This window comes from Hyperolius riggenbachi, chromosome 3 (genome assembly GCF_040937935.1).
Source record: "Hyperolius riggenbachi isolate aHypRig1 chromosome 3, aHypRig1.pri, whole genome shotgun sequence".
NCBI classification, from domain to species: domain Eukaryota; kingdom Metazoa; phylum Chordata; class Amphibia; order Anura; family Hyperoliidae; genus Hyperolius; species Hyperolius riggenbachi.
This window is the reverse complement of record NC_090648.1, coordinates 48,626,763-48,644,019: the sequence shown is the minus strand read 5'-3', so window position 1 is coordinate 48,644,019 and position 17,257 is coordinate 48,626,763. Positions and strand designations below refer to the sequence as shown.

Below are 17,257 nucleotides of genomic sequence, written 5' to 3'. Positions count from 1 at the left end.
CAACTGTTATGCACTCTATACTTTTATAAATATGCTGACTATGTGTATATTTTTAGGTGGCATCTGTGACAACGGTGGCTATTACAATGGAAAATACTGTATATGCAAAGACCTTTTCTACGGTGGCAAGTGTGAATTCATTGTGAATGAAATAAGCATTGGTATGTATAACAATTATATCAAGATTAATTTCAGTTTCATTTAAATATGCTACTACATGTATTTTCCTTCATTTATTGTCCTAAGAAGATAACAAATATTTCCATGAATAAAGTTTAATTCTTATGAAGGCTTAATCCATAAAAAAAAAAATAAGTAAGTAAATAAAAATAAATATCCATATTTTCAGAGGCAGGCCATGATCACTTCCTTCCTTAACCATCTGTGTCACAAGTTCAACCAAGATACACCTGCCGCAATCCATGAGTGCCGCACTCTCTACACCTGCCACGTCCTTACACCGGCCATGCCAGGTCTTTTGCTGGTGGTCAGAGTGGGAGAGGGAAATTATTGTCTGTAACAGCCATGCCCTCCTCCAATAGGTAGATGATGGAGGTAGGTGCCACAGCGGGCCAAACTGCAGTGATAATACGAGGTCCCCTCCACCAGACTCCAGCTGGAAACATCCATGTATCGGCTTTACTGAAATTCCCCCTTTTTTGTATGTAGTGAAGAACACATGCATTCAGTATTAGCACCGAACAGCAGGATGTGGTGTGTTTCATTTAACTCTGGTACTTCCGTCTTCTGTTTAAGTGTTGGAGTTAAATGAAACACACCCTGTCCTGCTGTTTGCCACTGAAATGGTGCTGATGTGTTCAATTTCTGAACCACGTGGTCCCGAATTCAAACACCAACACTAGTGAAGAGCCTTAACTTGTGCCTGCTTCTTTCTTTTCCCACTAAGCTGTCCTCATTGGCCAGTTTACATACTACACACGTCTGATTTTTAATATAAACACAGTTATGACCCTGTTTTGAGACAATATTAAAAAGTAACTTTTAATTCACAATAGTATAAAATATAAATTTTATTTTTTGATTTATTTTTCCTTTTGTTTGTTTTACAAATATCCGGTTAGGCAGTAAAAATTGCGTATCTCCCCCATGGAGACCCTATATACAGCTAGGTCACCTGGGGTTTCTGCCCATTACCAGATAAAAATGCTGATAAGATTCTACATAAATAAAGAAACCTCCACCTAAACCAACATGTTTCGGCTCATAAAAGCTAGAGCCGTCGTCAGGGCATGAATAAGTAAAGTGCTAGGGTGCAAAGTGCATTATAGAAGAATCATATAGCCAATTATAAACATATAGACAAGGAAAACAACAAACGAGAGATGTACTCTCAAGCTAAGTCAGCCATCAAATGAGTGAGGTTCCCCATCTGTATTATATAGTCATGGGGGTGGGTGGAGCTGAATATGTAATACCACCCATCCATCTCTGGAATCCCCATTGGTTATGCAGGCTGTCATTCATAATCCTTTACTTCCCATTGGATCCTCTATCCATATCCATACAGTTGAGAAAACCTATTTCTATGTATCCTAGGTCACCCAAAAGTTCACTATGGTGTTTCCTCTACTACCTTAGAGCAGTAGTTTACCGTCCACCTCTCTGGTGATAATAAATCCTGTAAAACGCCATCCTCGGCGCTAAACTCCATAGGGTTACATTGGGGCTTACCCATTGGTCCCCTTCTCCCATGTGACCCGACGTCATCCCTCCTCCCGGTCAGCGGCGAATGGGGAGAGGGCGGGCACGTCATTCCTTCTTTTCATCTCCCTCACGGCATATGGGCGTATTATCACATGCGTCCCTGTTGTCATAGCTGCGGCGGACGCTTAGTCCTCCGCTTTTGTAAACAAAGCACGCGTCACATCACAGGGCTTCTCTCTGTTGCCATGGTAACAATAGCGGCCATATTTTCCCTCTCTCTAGTCCATGCCGATGTAATATCCTAATGGAGCATGTTATTATATTTCACTTGGCGATTCATTTTAGATATTTTAGTTATATATATGTATTTTTACCTTTGCCCTTATATTATCACTGCCATCAAATAGGCAAGAAATTTCGCTTATTCCCACAAGTAGCCAGATCCATTGTTTCTTTTAACCACAGCTCTTCAGATGATTTATTATTTATTGTTCTTTTCACAGATACCCTTCACTGTTAGTATATTCATCATAATTAAGGTCCCAACTATATATAGGACATAATATATCTAAAGCCCTCATGTATTTTATTAAAGAATATGAGGTACATTCATATTATGTTCCCATCATGTTATAACACTGATTATGCAAGAAATGGGTTAAGAAGTTTTTTCCAATTTTTATACCTATATTTGATAATTGGGAAGGGCAGTGAATAATTTATTAATCAATGAATATAAGGCCGTGTGACTATCGGTAGAAGGATATTTCAAGGGGGGCTTAAAGGGGGTTGGGAGGGAGAACAACCAAATCATTAAACGTTTATTGCCAAGTTACTTCATCATTACAAGTATAGTTGAGCAGGGATTTCTCTAAGGAGACACATTAGGGGTAGGGGGGGTAGGGTTTGTAGGCGGTCAGGTGGGGTCCCCTATATAAACGGGGTGTAGGTAAAGCCCTCATTGAGTCCCCTCGGACTCATAGTACCTAGTCGGTAAATCCATCTGGCCTCCAATTGACGTAGTTTCAGGTCCAAATTTCCTCCTCTTGGTCCTGGTTTCCATTGTTGCAGGACAAAGAATTTTACACAGTTAGTATTACCCTCATGGTACTCCCTGAAGTGTCTTGACACTGGGGTATCTTTAGGGTTCCTTATATTTCCTAAGTGCTCTAGGATTCTTTGTTTTACCTGTCTTGTTGTTTCTCCAATATATAACATTGGACAGGGGCATTCTATACCATAGATTACCCCTTCTGTCTCACAGTTAAAAAAGTCTAAGATTTGGTACTCTCTGTCGTCCTTAGGGGCCACAAAATTTTTACAGGTTTTGACATTTGGGCAGGCTTTACAGCGGCCGCATTTAAACATGCCCTTCAATGGTCTTTCCAGCCATGTCTTTTTAATTGGTTTGTTTGTTATTGGTAGGAAGGAGTGAACCAGTTGGTCCCCAACGTTCCTACCTCTCCTATAAGTAAATGAAGGTGTGTTTGGGAGGATTTCTTTTAGTTGTGGATCCAATTGCAAGACCGTCCAATGTTTGTTTACTATCCTCTTTATTTCGTCTGATTCCTGGGAATAGGTGCTGATGATTCGCATGTTTTTCCCTTTTAGGTCATCCTTTTTATCTCTGGGTACCAGAAGTTCCTCTCTCTTTATATGTCTCACTTTATTGAAAGCTTCATCAATTACATAGGTGGGGTATCCTCTATCTCTGAATCTATTGGACAATGTCGTACATTCCTCCCTGAAATCTTCATCTCTAGAGCAATTTCTGCGTGCCCTAATATACTGTCCCTTGGGGATCCCCTTCTTCAGTGGTACAGGGTGATGGCTCTCCCACGCTAGGAGTGAATTTGTAGATGTCACTTTACGATAGATTTTTGTTTCCAGGTTTCCTGTTTCTGATTTATTTATCTCCACATCCAAGAAATTCAAGGATTTTCTATTGATCTCAAACGTAAAGAACATTCCAATCTCATTTTGATTCAAGCGTTGTACAAACTCCACAAACTTTGCTCTGGGACCGTCCCACAGAACGAAGACGTCGTCTATGAAACGGCCCCAGAACATTATACACGACGTATACTCCGCCAGCTCTGCTGAGAAAACTACGGTATCCTCCCACCATCCCAAAAATAAATTTGCATATGATGGTGCACAGCTTGTTCCCATGGCGCATCCGCGTTTCTGAATGTAATAATTGTTCTGAAAGAGGAAATAATTGTGATTGAGGATAAATTTAAGCATTTCGATAATTAAATCAGTATGCTCGCGCAGGTGAATACTTCTGCTCTGTAGAAAATACTTAACAGCTTCTATACCAAGGTCATGTTTAATGTTGTTATATAAGGCCTCCACATCCAAACTGGCCAGCCATACATCGTCGGCCACAGTAAGATCCTGTAATCTGTTCAAAAGGTCCATTGTATCTCTGATGTATGATGGAAGACTGATCACGAATGGTCTTAAAAAGAAGTCCACATATTTACTTATCTGTTCTGTCAGACATCCGTTGCCAGATATTATAGGTCGTCCAGGCGGGTTTTCTACCCTCTTATGTATCTTGGGGAGCGAATAGAAAGTGGCTGTCATAGGATGTTTAGTCAATAAATTCTGTAGATCACTTTTGGACAATGTCCCCTTATCCACCGCTCCCTGTAGGAGTAATTCTAACTCTCCATAGTATGACTGTGTTGGATTTCGTCCCAATTTTTCATAGTTATCCCTGTTGTTCAAGATTTGCATACACATATCAATATAGCTGTCTTTTTTCATTATCACGATATTGCCCCCCTTGTCCAATCTTTTAAAAATGAGCTCGTCATTTTTACTCAATTTTTCCAAGGCCAGTTGTTCTCCCATATTTAAATTCTGTCTACCTGATTTCCTTTCTCTCCTAGACAGATCCTCCAAGTCCTTTTCGACTGCTTCGACAAAGATCTGGATCGGTGGGTATGAACTTAGGGATGGGCAGAAGGTGCTTTTTTTTGATATATTACTATCCGGAGCCCCTATGCTTATTTCACCTGTCTTATTTTCCTCCAACAGACCCATCAGGGTTTCAATATTCCGTATATCCCTATCTGCATCCAATTTACTTTTCATTGACTCTGAGTTCATATACTTGTATACCGCCAATTTTCTGCCAAACAAATTCACATCCTTCACCGTTTCAAACAAGTCAAACTTTTCACTGGGCACAAATGTTAGACCTTTAGATAAAACTGATATTTCAAATTCGTTAAGTACATAATCAGTCAGATTAACTATTCTCATCCTGTCAGTAGCATCTACCATTCCTCCTCCTTCCTGTGATATGATTTGTAAGCCCATTTGTCCCGATTTCTCAAGTTTCTCGGGGTCGATTGGCCCACTGGTTTGGGCTTCTTTCCCTTCCCTAAAAAAGGAGATTGTTTGGGTTTCACATTTTTATTTACAATTTCAACTTCAGATTCAGATTCACTCTCCGTCAATGATATCGGAGTAGCAGGGGTCGGTGTAGGTTTTATCCTTTTCCAGTCATATACTTTGCCTGTTTTAAAATCTTTCCAATCCCTTGTATATTTACTGTGTTTCTTAATTTTTATGGTTTCCTTATGACTCTGTACTTTATTTTGCAGTTTTTCCTCTAACTGTTTAAATTCAGAATGATCTTTGAACTTAATAACCTCCTTATGTGCTTCCTCTAGTTTTTTATTTATATTTTCTAGGGATTTTATCTCGAAATCCCGTAAACATGCCATTAATTCCAGGGTTTGCTTCGTTTTTAGTTCATTCCATATTTTCATGAATTCTATGTTTTTTTCATGTTTGTGTGGAATTACAAGGTTTCTCAGGCCTCTTACTGTTATTCCTTCTTTTATATAAGTATTAAAACTGGATACCTCCCACCAACATTTATTATGATCCTTATATATTTCAAATATACCCCTGAAGGCCTGCTCAATTTCTGAGGTCTGTTTTGGAGGAGAAGGGTTAGATTGAATGCTTATTTCTCCTCTAGAGAATACCTCCCTTGCCTCTGCGATCAGCACACTCACGTCAGGTATACTTGACAGAAAGCCCGCCATATTTATTTTTTGCTAACTTATTTCAATATCGACGGTACTAATAATCCCCCCGTCGGTTCAATCACAAAGAAGAGAGGATGGACCGATAGATCCAATCAGATATATTAAGGATGTGACCTATGAGGGTTATTAGTATCTGGCTAGGCGGTGCATATGTACTCACAATGGCTCTTCTCCCAGACCTATAACAAGAGGGGGTCTATCCCAAATAATCTAGTCATCAGGATGGAATGATTGAGAACAATAGGGTAGTTTGAAAGAATTAAAGGTTCAGTCTTAACAAAGGTCGGGTGTCAGAGCGTCTTATTTTTCAACGCATTACACACGTCAGATTTTTCCTATAGACACAACAGTTTGATCAAAGAAGGAGGGAAGATGGACAGGTGGACCCAGTCGGGTATATTGCACTGGGAGTATGACCTATGAGGGTTATTTAGTGGCTAAATAGCCTAAAGAGTACACATGTACTCATAGTGGTCCTTCTCCCCATACAATGACCGGAGGGAATCTATCATGAATGATCCCTCCTGTAAAATGGATTGTTTGAGGACAATGGGATAGTTTAGCAGGAAAATATGTAAGTTTTGTCTCGATAAAGGTCAGGTGTCAGAGCACCTTATTTTTCAACATACTACACACGTCTGATTTTTAATATAAACACAGTTATGACCCTGTTTTGAGACAATATTAAAAAGTAACTTTTAATTCACAATAGTATAAAATATAAATTTTATTTTTTGATTTATTTTTCCTTTTGTTTGTTTTACAAATATCCGGTTAGGCAGTAAAAATTGCGTATCTCCCCCATGGAGACCCTATATACAGCTAGGTCACCTGGGGTTTCTGCCCATTACCAGATAAAAATGCTGATAAGATTCTACATAAATAAAGAAACCTCCACCTAAACCAACATGTTTCGGCTCATAAAAGCTAGAGCCGTCGTCAGGGCATGAATAAGTAAAGTGCTAGGGTGCAAAGTGCATTATAGAAGAATCATATAGCCAATTATAAACATATAGACAAGGAAAACAACAAACGAGAGATGTACTCTCAAGCTAAGTCAGCCATCAAATGAGTGAGGTTCCCCATCTGTCTTATATAGTCATGGGGGTGGGTGGAGCTGAATATGTAATACCACCCATCCATCTCTGGAATCCCCATTGGTTATGCAGGCTGTCATTCATAATCCTTTACTTCCCATTGGATCCTCTATCCATATCCATACAGTTGAGAAAACCTATTTCTATGTATCCTAGGTCACCCAAAAGTTCACTATGGTGTTTCCTCTACTACCTTAGAGCAGTAGTTTACCGTCCACCTCTCTGGTGATAATAAATCCTGTAAAACGCCGTCCTCGGCGCTAAACTCCATAGGGTTACATTGGGGCTTACCCATTGGTCCCCTTCTCCCATGTGACCCGACGTCATCCCTCCTCCCGGTCAGCGGCGAATGGGGAGAGGGCGGGCACGTCATTCCTTCTTTTCATCTCCCTCACGGCATATGGGCGTATTATCACATGCGTCCCTGTTGTCATAGCTGCGGCGGACGCTTAGTCCTCCGCTTTTGTAAACAAAGCACGCGTCACATCACAGGGCTTCTCTCTGTTGCCATGGTAACAATAGCGGCCATATTTTCCCTCTCTCTAGTCCATGCCGATGTAATATCCTAATGGAGCATGTTATTATATTTCACTTGGCGATTCATTTTAGATATTTTAGTTATATATATGTATTTTTACCTTTGCCCTTATATTATCACTGCCATCAAATAGGCAAGAAATTTCGCTTATTCCCACAAGTAGCCAGATCCATTGTTTCTTTTAACCACAGCTCTTCAGATGATTTATTATTTATTGTTCTTTTCACAGATACCCTTCACTGTTAGTATATTCATCATAATTAAGGTCCCAACTATATATAGGACATAATATATCTAAAGCCCTCATGTATTTTATTAAAGAATATGAGGTACATTCATATTATGTTCCCATCATGTTATAACACTGATTATGCAAGAAATGGGTTAAGAAGTTTTTTCCAATTTTTATACCTATATTTGATAATTGGGAAGGGCAGTGAATAGTTTATTAATCAATGAATATAAGGCCGTGTGACTATCGGTAGAAGGATATTTCAAGGGGGGCTTAAAGGGGGTTGGGAGGGAGAACAACCAAATCATTAAACGTTTATTGCCAAGTTACTTCATCATTACAAGTATAGTTGAGCAGGGATTTCTCTAAGGAGACACATTAGGGGTAGGGGGGTAGGGTTTGTAGGCGGTCAGGTGGGGTCCCCTATATAAACGGGGTGTAGGTAAAGCCCTCATTGAGTCCCCTCGGACTCATAGTACCTAGTCGGTAAATCCATCTGGCCTCCAATTGACGTAGTTTCAGGTCCAAATTTCCTCCTCTTGGTCCTGGTTTCCATTGTTGCAGGACAAAGAATTTTACACAGTTAGTATTACCCTCATGGTACTCCCTGAAGTGTCTTGACACTGGGGTATCTTTAGGGTTCCTTATATTTCCTAAGTGCTCTAGGATTCTTTGTTTTACCTGTCTTGTTGTTTCTCCAATATATAACATTGGACAGGGGCATTCTATACCATAGATTACCCCTTCTGTCTCACAGTTAAAAAAGTCTAAGATTTGGTACTCTCTGTCGTCCTTAGGGGCCACAAAATTTTTACAGGTTTTGACATTTGGGCAGGCTTTACAGCGGCCGCATTTAAACATGCCCTTCAATGGTCTTTCCAGCCATGTCTTTTTAATTGGTTTGTTTGTTATTGGTAGGAAGGAGTGAACCAGTTGGTCCCCAACGTTCCTACCTCTCCTATAAGTAAATGAAGGTGTGTTTGGGAGGATTTCTTTTAGTTGTGGATCCAATTGCAAGACCGTCCAATGTTTGTTTACTATCCTCTTTATTTCGTCTGATTCCTGGGAATAGGTGCTGATGATTCGCATGTTTTTCCCTTTTAGGTCATCCTTTTTATCTCTGGGTACCAGAAGTTCCTCTCTCTTTATATGTCTCACTTTATTGAAAGCTTCATCAATTACATAGGTGGGGTATCCTCTATCTCTGAATCTATTGGACAATGTCGTACATTCCTCCCTGAAATCTTCATCTCTAGAGCAATTTCTGCGTGCCCTAATATACTGTCCCTTGGGGATCCCCTTCTTCAGTGGTACAGGGTGATGGCTCTCCCACGCTAGGAGTGAATTTGTAGATGTCACTTTACGATAGATTTTTGTTTCCAGGTTTCCTGTTTCTGATTTATTTATCTCCACATCCAAGAAATTCAAGGATTTTCTATTGATCTCAAACGTAAAGAACATTCCAATCTCATTTTGATTCAAGCGTTGTACAAACTCCACAAACTTTGCTCTGGGACCGTCCCACAGAACGAAGACGTCGTCTATGAAACGGCCCCAGAACATTATACACGACGTATACTCCGCCAGCTCTGCTGAGAAAACTACGGTATCCTCCCACCATCCCAAAAATAAATTTGCATATGATGGTGCACAGCTTGTTCCCATGGTGCATCCGCGTTTCTGAATGTAATAATTGTTCTGAAAGAGGAAATAATTGTGATTGAGGATAAATTTAAGCATTTCGATAATTAAATCAGTATGCTCGCGCAGGTGAATACTTCTGCTCTGTAGAAAATACTTAACAGCTTCTATACCAAGGTCATGTTTAATGTTGTTATATAAGGCCTCCACATCCAAACTGGCCAGCCATACATCGTCGGCCACAGTAAGATCCTGTAATCTGTTCAAAAGGTCCATTGTATCTCTGATGTATGATGGAAGACTGATCACGAATGGTCTTAAAAAGAAGTCCACATATTTACTTATCTGTTCTGTCAGACATCCGTTGCCAGATATTATAGGTCGTCCAGGCGGGTTTTCTACCCTCTTATGTATCTTGGGGAGCGAATAGAAAGTGGCTGTCATAGGATGTTTAGTCAATAAATTCTGTAGATCACTTTTGGACAATGTCCCCTTATCCACCGCTCCCTGTAGGAGTAATTCTAACTCTCCATAGTATGACTGTGTTGGATTTCGTCCCAATTTTTCATAGTTATCCCTGTTGTTCAAGATTTGCATACACATATCAATATAGCTGTCTTTTTTCATTATCACGATATTGCCCCCCTTGTCCAATCTTTTAAAAATGAGCTCGTCATTTTTACTCAATTTTTCCAAGGCCAGTTGTTCTCCCATATTTAAATTCTGTCTACCTGATTTCCTTTCTCTCCTAGACAGATCCTCCAAGTCCTTTTCGACTGCTTCGACAAAGATCTGGATCGGTGGGTATGAACTTAGGGATGGGCAGAAGGTGCTTTTTTTTTATATATTACTATCCGGAGCCCCTATGCTTATTTCACCTGTCTTATTTTCCTCCAACAGACCCATCAGGGTTTCAATATTCCGTATATCCCTATCTGCATCCAATTTACTTTTCATTGACTCTGAGTTCATATACTTGTATACCGCCAATTTTCTGCCAAACAAATTCACATCCTTCACCGTTTCAAACAAGTCAAACTTTTCACTGGGCACAAATGTTAGACCTTTAGATAAAACTGATATTTCAAATTCGTTAAGTATATAATCAGTCAGATTAACTATTCTCATCCTGTCAGTAGCATCTACCATTCCTCCTCCTTCCTGTGATATGATTTGTAAGCCCATTTGTCCCGATTTCTCAAGTTTCTCGGGGTCGATTGGCCCACTGGTTTGGGCTTCTTTCCCTTCCCTAAAAAAGGAGATTGTTTGGGTTTCACATTTTTATTTACAATTTCAACTTCAGATTCAGATTCACTCTCCGTCAATGATATCGGAGTAGCAGGGGTCGGTGTAGGTTTTATCCTTTTCCAGTCATATACTTTGCCTGTTTTAAAATCTTTCCAATCCCTTGTATATTTACTGTGTTTCTTAATTTTTATGGTTTCCTTATGACTCTGTACTTTATTTTGCAGTTTTTCCTCTAACTGTTTAAATTCAGAATGATCTTTGAACTTAATAACCTCCTTATGTGCTTCCTCTAGTTTTTTATTTATATTTTCTAGGGATTTTATCTCGAAATCCCGTAAACATGCCATTAATTCCAGGGTTTGCTTCGTTTTTAGTTCATTCCATATTTTCATGAATTCTATGTTTTTTTCATGTTTGTGTGGAATTACAAGGTTTCTCAGGCCTCTTACTGTTATTCCTTCTTTTATATAAGTATTAAAACTGGATACCTCCCACCAACATTTATTATGATCCTTATATATTTCAAATATACCCCTGAAGGCCTGCTCAATTTCTGAGGTCTGTTTTGGAGGAGAAGGGTTAGATTGAATGCTTATTTCTCCTCTAGAGAATACCTCCCTTGCCTCTGCGATCAGCACACTCACGTCAGGTATACTTGACAGAAAGCCCGCCATATTTATTTTTTGCTAACTTATTTCAATATCGACGGTACTAATAATCCCCCCGTCGGTTCAATCACAAAGAAGAGAGGATGGACCGATAGATCCAATCAGATATATTAAGGATGTGACCTATGAGGGTTATTAGTATCTGGCTAGGCGGTGCATATGTACTCACAATGGCTCTTCTCCCAGACCTATAACAAGAGGGGGTCTATCCCAAATAATCTAGTCATCAGGATGGAATGATTGAGAACAATAGGGTAGTTTGAAAGAATTAAAGGTTCAGTCTTAACAAAGGTCGGGTGTCAGAGCGTCTTATTTTTCAACGCATTACACACGTCAGATTTTTCCTATAGACACAACAGTTTGATCAAAGAAGGAGGGAAGATGGACAGGTGGACCCAGTCGGGTATATTGCACTGGGAGTATGACCTATGAGGGTTATTTAGTGGCTAAATAGCCTAAAGAGTACACATGTACTCATAGTGGTCCTTCTCCCCATACAATGACCGGAGGGAATCTATCATGAATGATCCCTCCTGTAAAATGGATTGTTTGAGGACAATGGGATAGTTTAGCAAGAAAATATGTAAGTTTTGTCTCGATAAAGGTCAGGTGTCAGAGCACCTTATTTTTCAACATACTACACACGTCTGATTTTTAATATAAACACAGTTATGACCCTGTTTTGAGACAATATTAAAAAGTAACTTTTAATTCACAATAGTATAAAATATAAATTTTATTTTTTGATTTATTTTTCCTTTTGTTTGTTTTACAAATATCCGGTTAGGCAGTAAAAATTGCGTATCTCCCCCATGGAGACCCTATATACAGCTAGGTCACCTGGGGTTTCTGCCCATTACCAGATAAAAATGCTGATAAGATTCTACATAAATAAAGAAACCTCCACCTAAACCAACATGTTTCGGCTCATAAAAGCTAGAGCCGTCGTCAGGGCATGAATAAGTAAAGTGCTAGGGTGCAAAGTGCATTATAGAAGGCCAGTTGTCACTATCACCAGTCATGTGATAACAAATTAGTGGGCACCAGTCTTCAATTAAACGATTAGAGTTTATTTTGAGAAAAAAAAAAATAAACTCGTGTTTCAGGTAACTAGGCTTGTTGTTGCCTATAACAACCAATCATATTTCCTAGTTTATTTGCAAGTCAGCCATGTACAAACAATAATTGAAAACAGGAAAAACATTTCAGGTAAACTAACAATTTTTCTTAAAGTGTAACTGTTGGGCATAAAATAAAAAATCAGTTCCTTATTTTTATTCGGTAAACAAGTAATAAGGATGCTAACAGGGTAATCCAAAAGTTAAAATCATTTTAATTGGTAAATGATCATTCCCAGTTTACCGGATTCGTATTTGGTACATTGCCACAGAAAGGAAGTTGCAGGGCATGCTGGGTTGTCTTTTTTTTGCTTCTTCACTTTGCTATCAGACTTTACTAATGCAGCCTGATTGGCTGAAGCCCCTTTCCCTCCTGCTTTCCCCTACCACACCTCTGTTCCTCTCCGATTGGCCAATATTGCTCATGCTGAGACAATGCACTTTCTATTGCACAGCTGGGTGGGAGTGCCTGAAGACTGGGAGGAGGGCGAGCAATGCATACACAATCAGAAAGAGGAGAGTTAGGGAGAAAATTACATCAGGATTGGCTTCAAGCTACGCACAGTTAAATGGAGAATCCTAAGAAGGATTTTCTCTTTTTTTACTACAGAAAAATCACTAAAATCAAAACATGGACAGAGCAATACATATGTTATGTAAGTAAACCAAGTATGTATCTACTTACATAAGTGGGGGTTTTCCTGAGATAGTATGGCTGACAGCTTCTCTTTAAATACACTGAGGAAGACAGATGCTGAGGACAGGGGTTTTTTTTTGTATCACATGTTCAACACAAATGACGACACTGTAAATTTAAGGGCATGAGAACATTAATTTTCACACACATTTTCACACTGATAGATATCTGAAACTGTGTGAGCATTCATGTAAAAGAACATTATTTTTCCAAACGCATTGAAGTCAAAAGACCCAAGAAAACACCTAAATTAAATACCCATAAAGCAAGTAAAAAAAGGAAAGTGTGCAAGCTCTAATTATCATTCTATGGGCTTGATTCACAAAGCGGTGCTAACCTACTTAGCACGTCTAAAGTCTTCAGACGTGCTAACCAGGGTGCTAAGCATGTTAGCACCGGAATTCTCAATCAGTTTGTGCGCTAAATTCCTATGCGCACGCTAAGTCCCATAGCCTTTAATGGGAACTTCGCGCGGAGCGCCCTGCAGTGTGCGCATAAAGTTTTGCGCGCATACATTTTTGCGCACGAAAAGCTCGTTTAGACATGCAAAGGGGTTTTCACAGGCGTGCTAACAGTTAGCACCGCTTTGTGAATCAAGCCCTTTACCTGCAAATGTGATTATATGTTTAAGCCTATCTATTATATGAAATGGTGCTAAGTACAGTTGAAAAAAGTATCTTGCAGATAATCAATCTTATCATATTGCAGATAAAGTCCTGATTAAAGTGGAAGTTACAGTGTACATTGTAAATGAAGAATACACAGAGGATCTGAAGAACAAGGAAACAAGTACATATAAATCCTTCACAGCAAGGTTTATGGAGCAGGTACTACTATCTATTACTATCAACAGTTTATCACGCCTGATAAGTGTTACACATCCACTAGTCCAAGCCAAGGTAGCATCAAAATAATAACAAGCAGCAGTAATAGTAGCAGCTATACTAAACTACAGCCACGTAATGCTTTATGTCATGGAAGCTAAAGATATACTGTGGCTGGATAGTGTAATGGTTAAGGGCTCTGTATGTTCAGTAAGCCAGCACCTATTCAGTAGGAGACCTTAGGCAAGTCTCCCTAACACTGCTATTGCCTATAGAGCATGAACTTGTGGCTGCAGCTCTGGCGCTTTGAGTCCGCCAGGAGAAAAGTGCAATATAAATGTTATTTTTTAGGGCGGCTGGATAGTGCCTTTGATGTGGGAGACCAGGATTCAAATCCTGGCTAGGGTCAGTACCTATTCAGTAAGGAGTTCAAGGCAAGACTCCCTAACACTGCAGGGGCTGCCACTTATACGCGTCCCAGTGGCTACAGCTCTTGAGCGCTTTGAGTCCAACAGGAGAAAAGCGCTATACAAATGTTCAGATTATTATTATTATTATACTAATACAGGTGTTTATCTCATCATGCTACGGGCCATCGGCTACCTTTAAAGTGAACCAGAGAGGAGGAGGCACGCTCATGTATTTTACCATATATATCGGTGGGAACATTAGAGAAAACACCTACCATGCTCTCTGTTTCATCCTTCATTGCTCAGCTTGCTTATTATCAGTCCTGATAAAATCCCCGACTGAGCATTCAGTCTGGCTTTGCTCAGGAATCATTATAGCTGAGTCATTATAGCAGAGCCAGAAGGGGGTGGGCTCGGGCTTGATAGGACATCAGAGAAGACAGACTTGGCTAGGATTCCTGAGCAATGCCAGACTTAATGCTCAGTCGGGGATTTTATCAGGGCTGATAACAAGCAGGCTCAGCAGTGAAGGATGAAGCAGAAAGCAGGGTAAGTGTTTTCTCTAATGTTCCCACTGATATATATGGTGAAATACATGAGGGTGCACTGGCGTAACAATAGGGGAAGCAGCCCCTGCCCCCGCGGGGGGGCCCGCTCACGACCATTTTGGAGGGGACAGGAGGGGTCGTAGCATGAGGGAAGAGCTTTGCACATCAGTGGGGAGGGGGGACGGTCCCCCTCGCACACCTTGGGCTATCCCCTCTGCGCTCCCCACCTGCATCTATCTAAGGGGCAGCAGCAGCGGCAGCTATAATTACCTCCATTCATACGGAGGTCTCCGATCTGCAAGGGCTTCACATTACTTCCTGTTTTAACAGGAAGTAATGTGAAGCCCTTGCAGATCGGAGACCTCTGGTGGTGAATGGAGGTAATTATAGCTGCTGCCGCCGCTGCTGTCATTCAGATAGATGCAGGAGGGGAGAGCCCGAGGTGAGGGAGGGGGGGGGGACCATCCCCACTCCCCGCTGATATGCAAAACTCTCCCCTCATGCTTCGAGGCCTCCTGCACCCCCAAAACGGACATATGTGGGCCCAAGGGGGTCAGGGGGGCCCGCTAAAATTCCTGCAGGGGGACAGTTACGCCCCTGTCAGGGTGCTTTGTCTCTGGTTCACTTTAATTTATGTTAAAAATTGTTTGATTCAATCAAACATCAGAGAGTCTATAATTACTGTTATATGTAATATCACATTGTGAACTCTATCTTAGTTTTACTGTATGTTATAGCAGCAGATATAATTTACATTTTTTTACATAAATATGTGTTTATTGTTATATTAGTTTTCTATAAAACATTTATTATAACATATGTTAAAGATTAAATGAAGTAATATGGAATAATCAATAGATTGCCATAACATCTTGCTCAGATTTGGACTTTTTCTTAACAATTGTGTTTGTTGTTACCGTACAGATGAATAACGTCTATAAATTGAGCATACCTGATTTTGAACAGGTCGGAATAAAATCAATTAGGTAAGACAACCTCTGTTTATATTTTGACTTTTAAAAAAACCTTCATTTTCTGGATATTCCTGATAAAGATGAACAGTAAAGACAATTTAAAAATGTGTATTTTCTGTGCGGTATCATGAAAAAAGAATGTCTTTGAAGGTGTGAATGCTACATGCTGCTTTACATTGTACAGTATGTCCTAACTCAACTCTCAAATCCAACTTTGTACAGTCTCTCAGTCTTTCAATGTTTAATCACTTTGCATCCAGACCTTGTTTCCCACTTATGGACCAGACTTATTTTGACATTTTAGCTATGTCCCTATTTAATCAGCAATAACTTTATCCATAGGTATGACACCTAAATGATGTATATATTGTTTTTTTTAAGAGAAACTAGGCTTTCATGTTATGGCATCCCCCCCCCCCCCCCCAAACAATGTTCTTTTTTATGCATTTTGATGGGAAAACTAGGAAAAAAGAGAAAAAAACAAACAAACAAACAAAAAAAAATCATGATTGCTCAGTTTTACCAATTCCAGTATATAAAAAAATGTTACTGTAGATAAAAAACACACATTTTGTTTGGCTATTTCTACCCTTTATCACTTAGATTATGTTACTGTCACAATTTATAGTGAAGATATTTGATTCTGAAATAATGCTAAAGTGTGTATTTTTCAGTATGATCGGAGAAAAAAAAAGTATTTTTAATGGTAAGAATCAATCTTATTGGCTCAGGGAACATATATTCCCTTTCACCAATTTGTGCTGCAGCAGAGGTGGTGCACAGGACAGGAGCAATGCCCAACCATGCACAGTTGTGCTTCAGTTACAAGATGTATATCTACAGTACATCCACGTGGTTTAGATGACGTCACAAAGGACATTGATATACTGTAGAGTTGGATACTGTGGTTAACAACAAGCAACTAAAGAGAGACAATGCTACATAAACAATGCATTTTGTAACCGCTGGTACTTACTAGAGGGAGTAACAAGATGCAAATAATTTTCTCACAAGCAAATTCAATGTAAATTATATTTAACTTTGAAATAAGCCAATAACATGCACTTTCTGATTATGACTGGCCATTAATGGTCAAACTCCAAGCTGCATATAATGTCCTTGAAATTTCTGCATAAGCTTGAATTATCAGCATCTTATTGACCATCTCTAGTGTTTATTTTTGGTCATGGAGTTTTCTATTTAGCATTGCATGTCAGTTGGCTGTTAAAGTGGACCCAAATTAAAAATACAAGATTTCAGAAATAAAATCTATTTTCTAAATTATAATAATAAATAGCAGCTTTTTCCAGCTGCATGATGACAAATATAAAATATTTTACATTTATTGGAGGAACCCCCCCCCCCCTTCCTTTCATATTGACGGGACAGAATCCGGCAAACTGGTGGAGTAGAAGGGATCCGACAAAGGAGGAATTGCTAATGGCTGCCACCTGTATAACTCTAGTTATGAAAAGAGAAGGGTGACAAGCATGCACTGAAATGCTCATAGGCTTGAAGGAGTGT

The 17,257-nt window shown here is 39.6% G+C and overlaps 1 protein-coding gene across 1 annotated transcript in view; it reads left to right on the top strand.

Annotated features, from left to right (window-relative positions):
• LOC137562092 (serine-rich adhesin for platelets-like) overlaps positions 1–2,185 on the top strand; it is a 55,304-nt gene extending 53,119 nt beyond the window's left edge. The window contains exons 6-7 of the mRNA XM_068273428.1: positions 57–161; positions 2,169–2,185. Of these exons, the coding sequence (XP_068129529.1) occupies positions 57–161; positions 2,169–2,185 (122 nt within the window). The remainder of the gene's footprint in view (positions 1–56; positions 162–2,168) is intronic.
• The last annotated feature ends 15,072 nt before the right edge of the window (positions 2,186–17,257 follow it).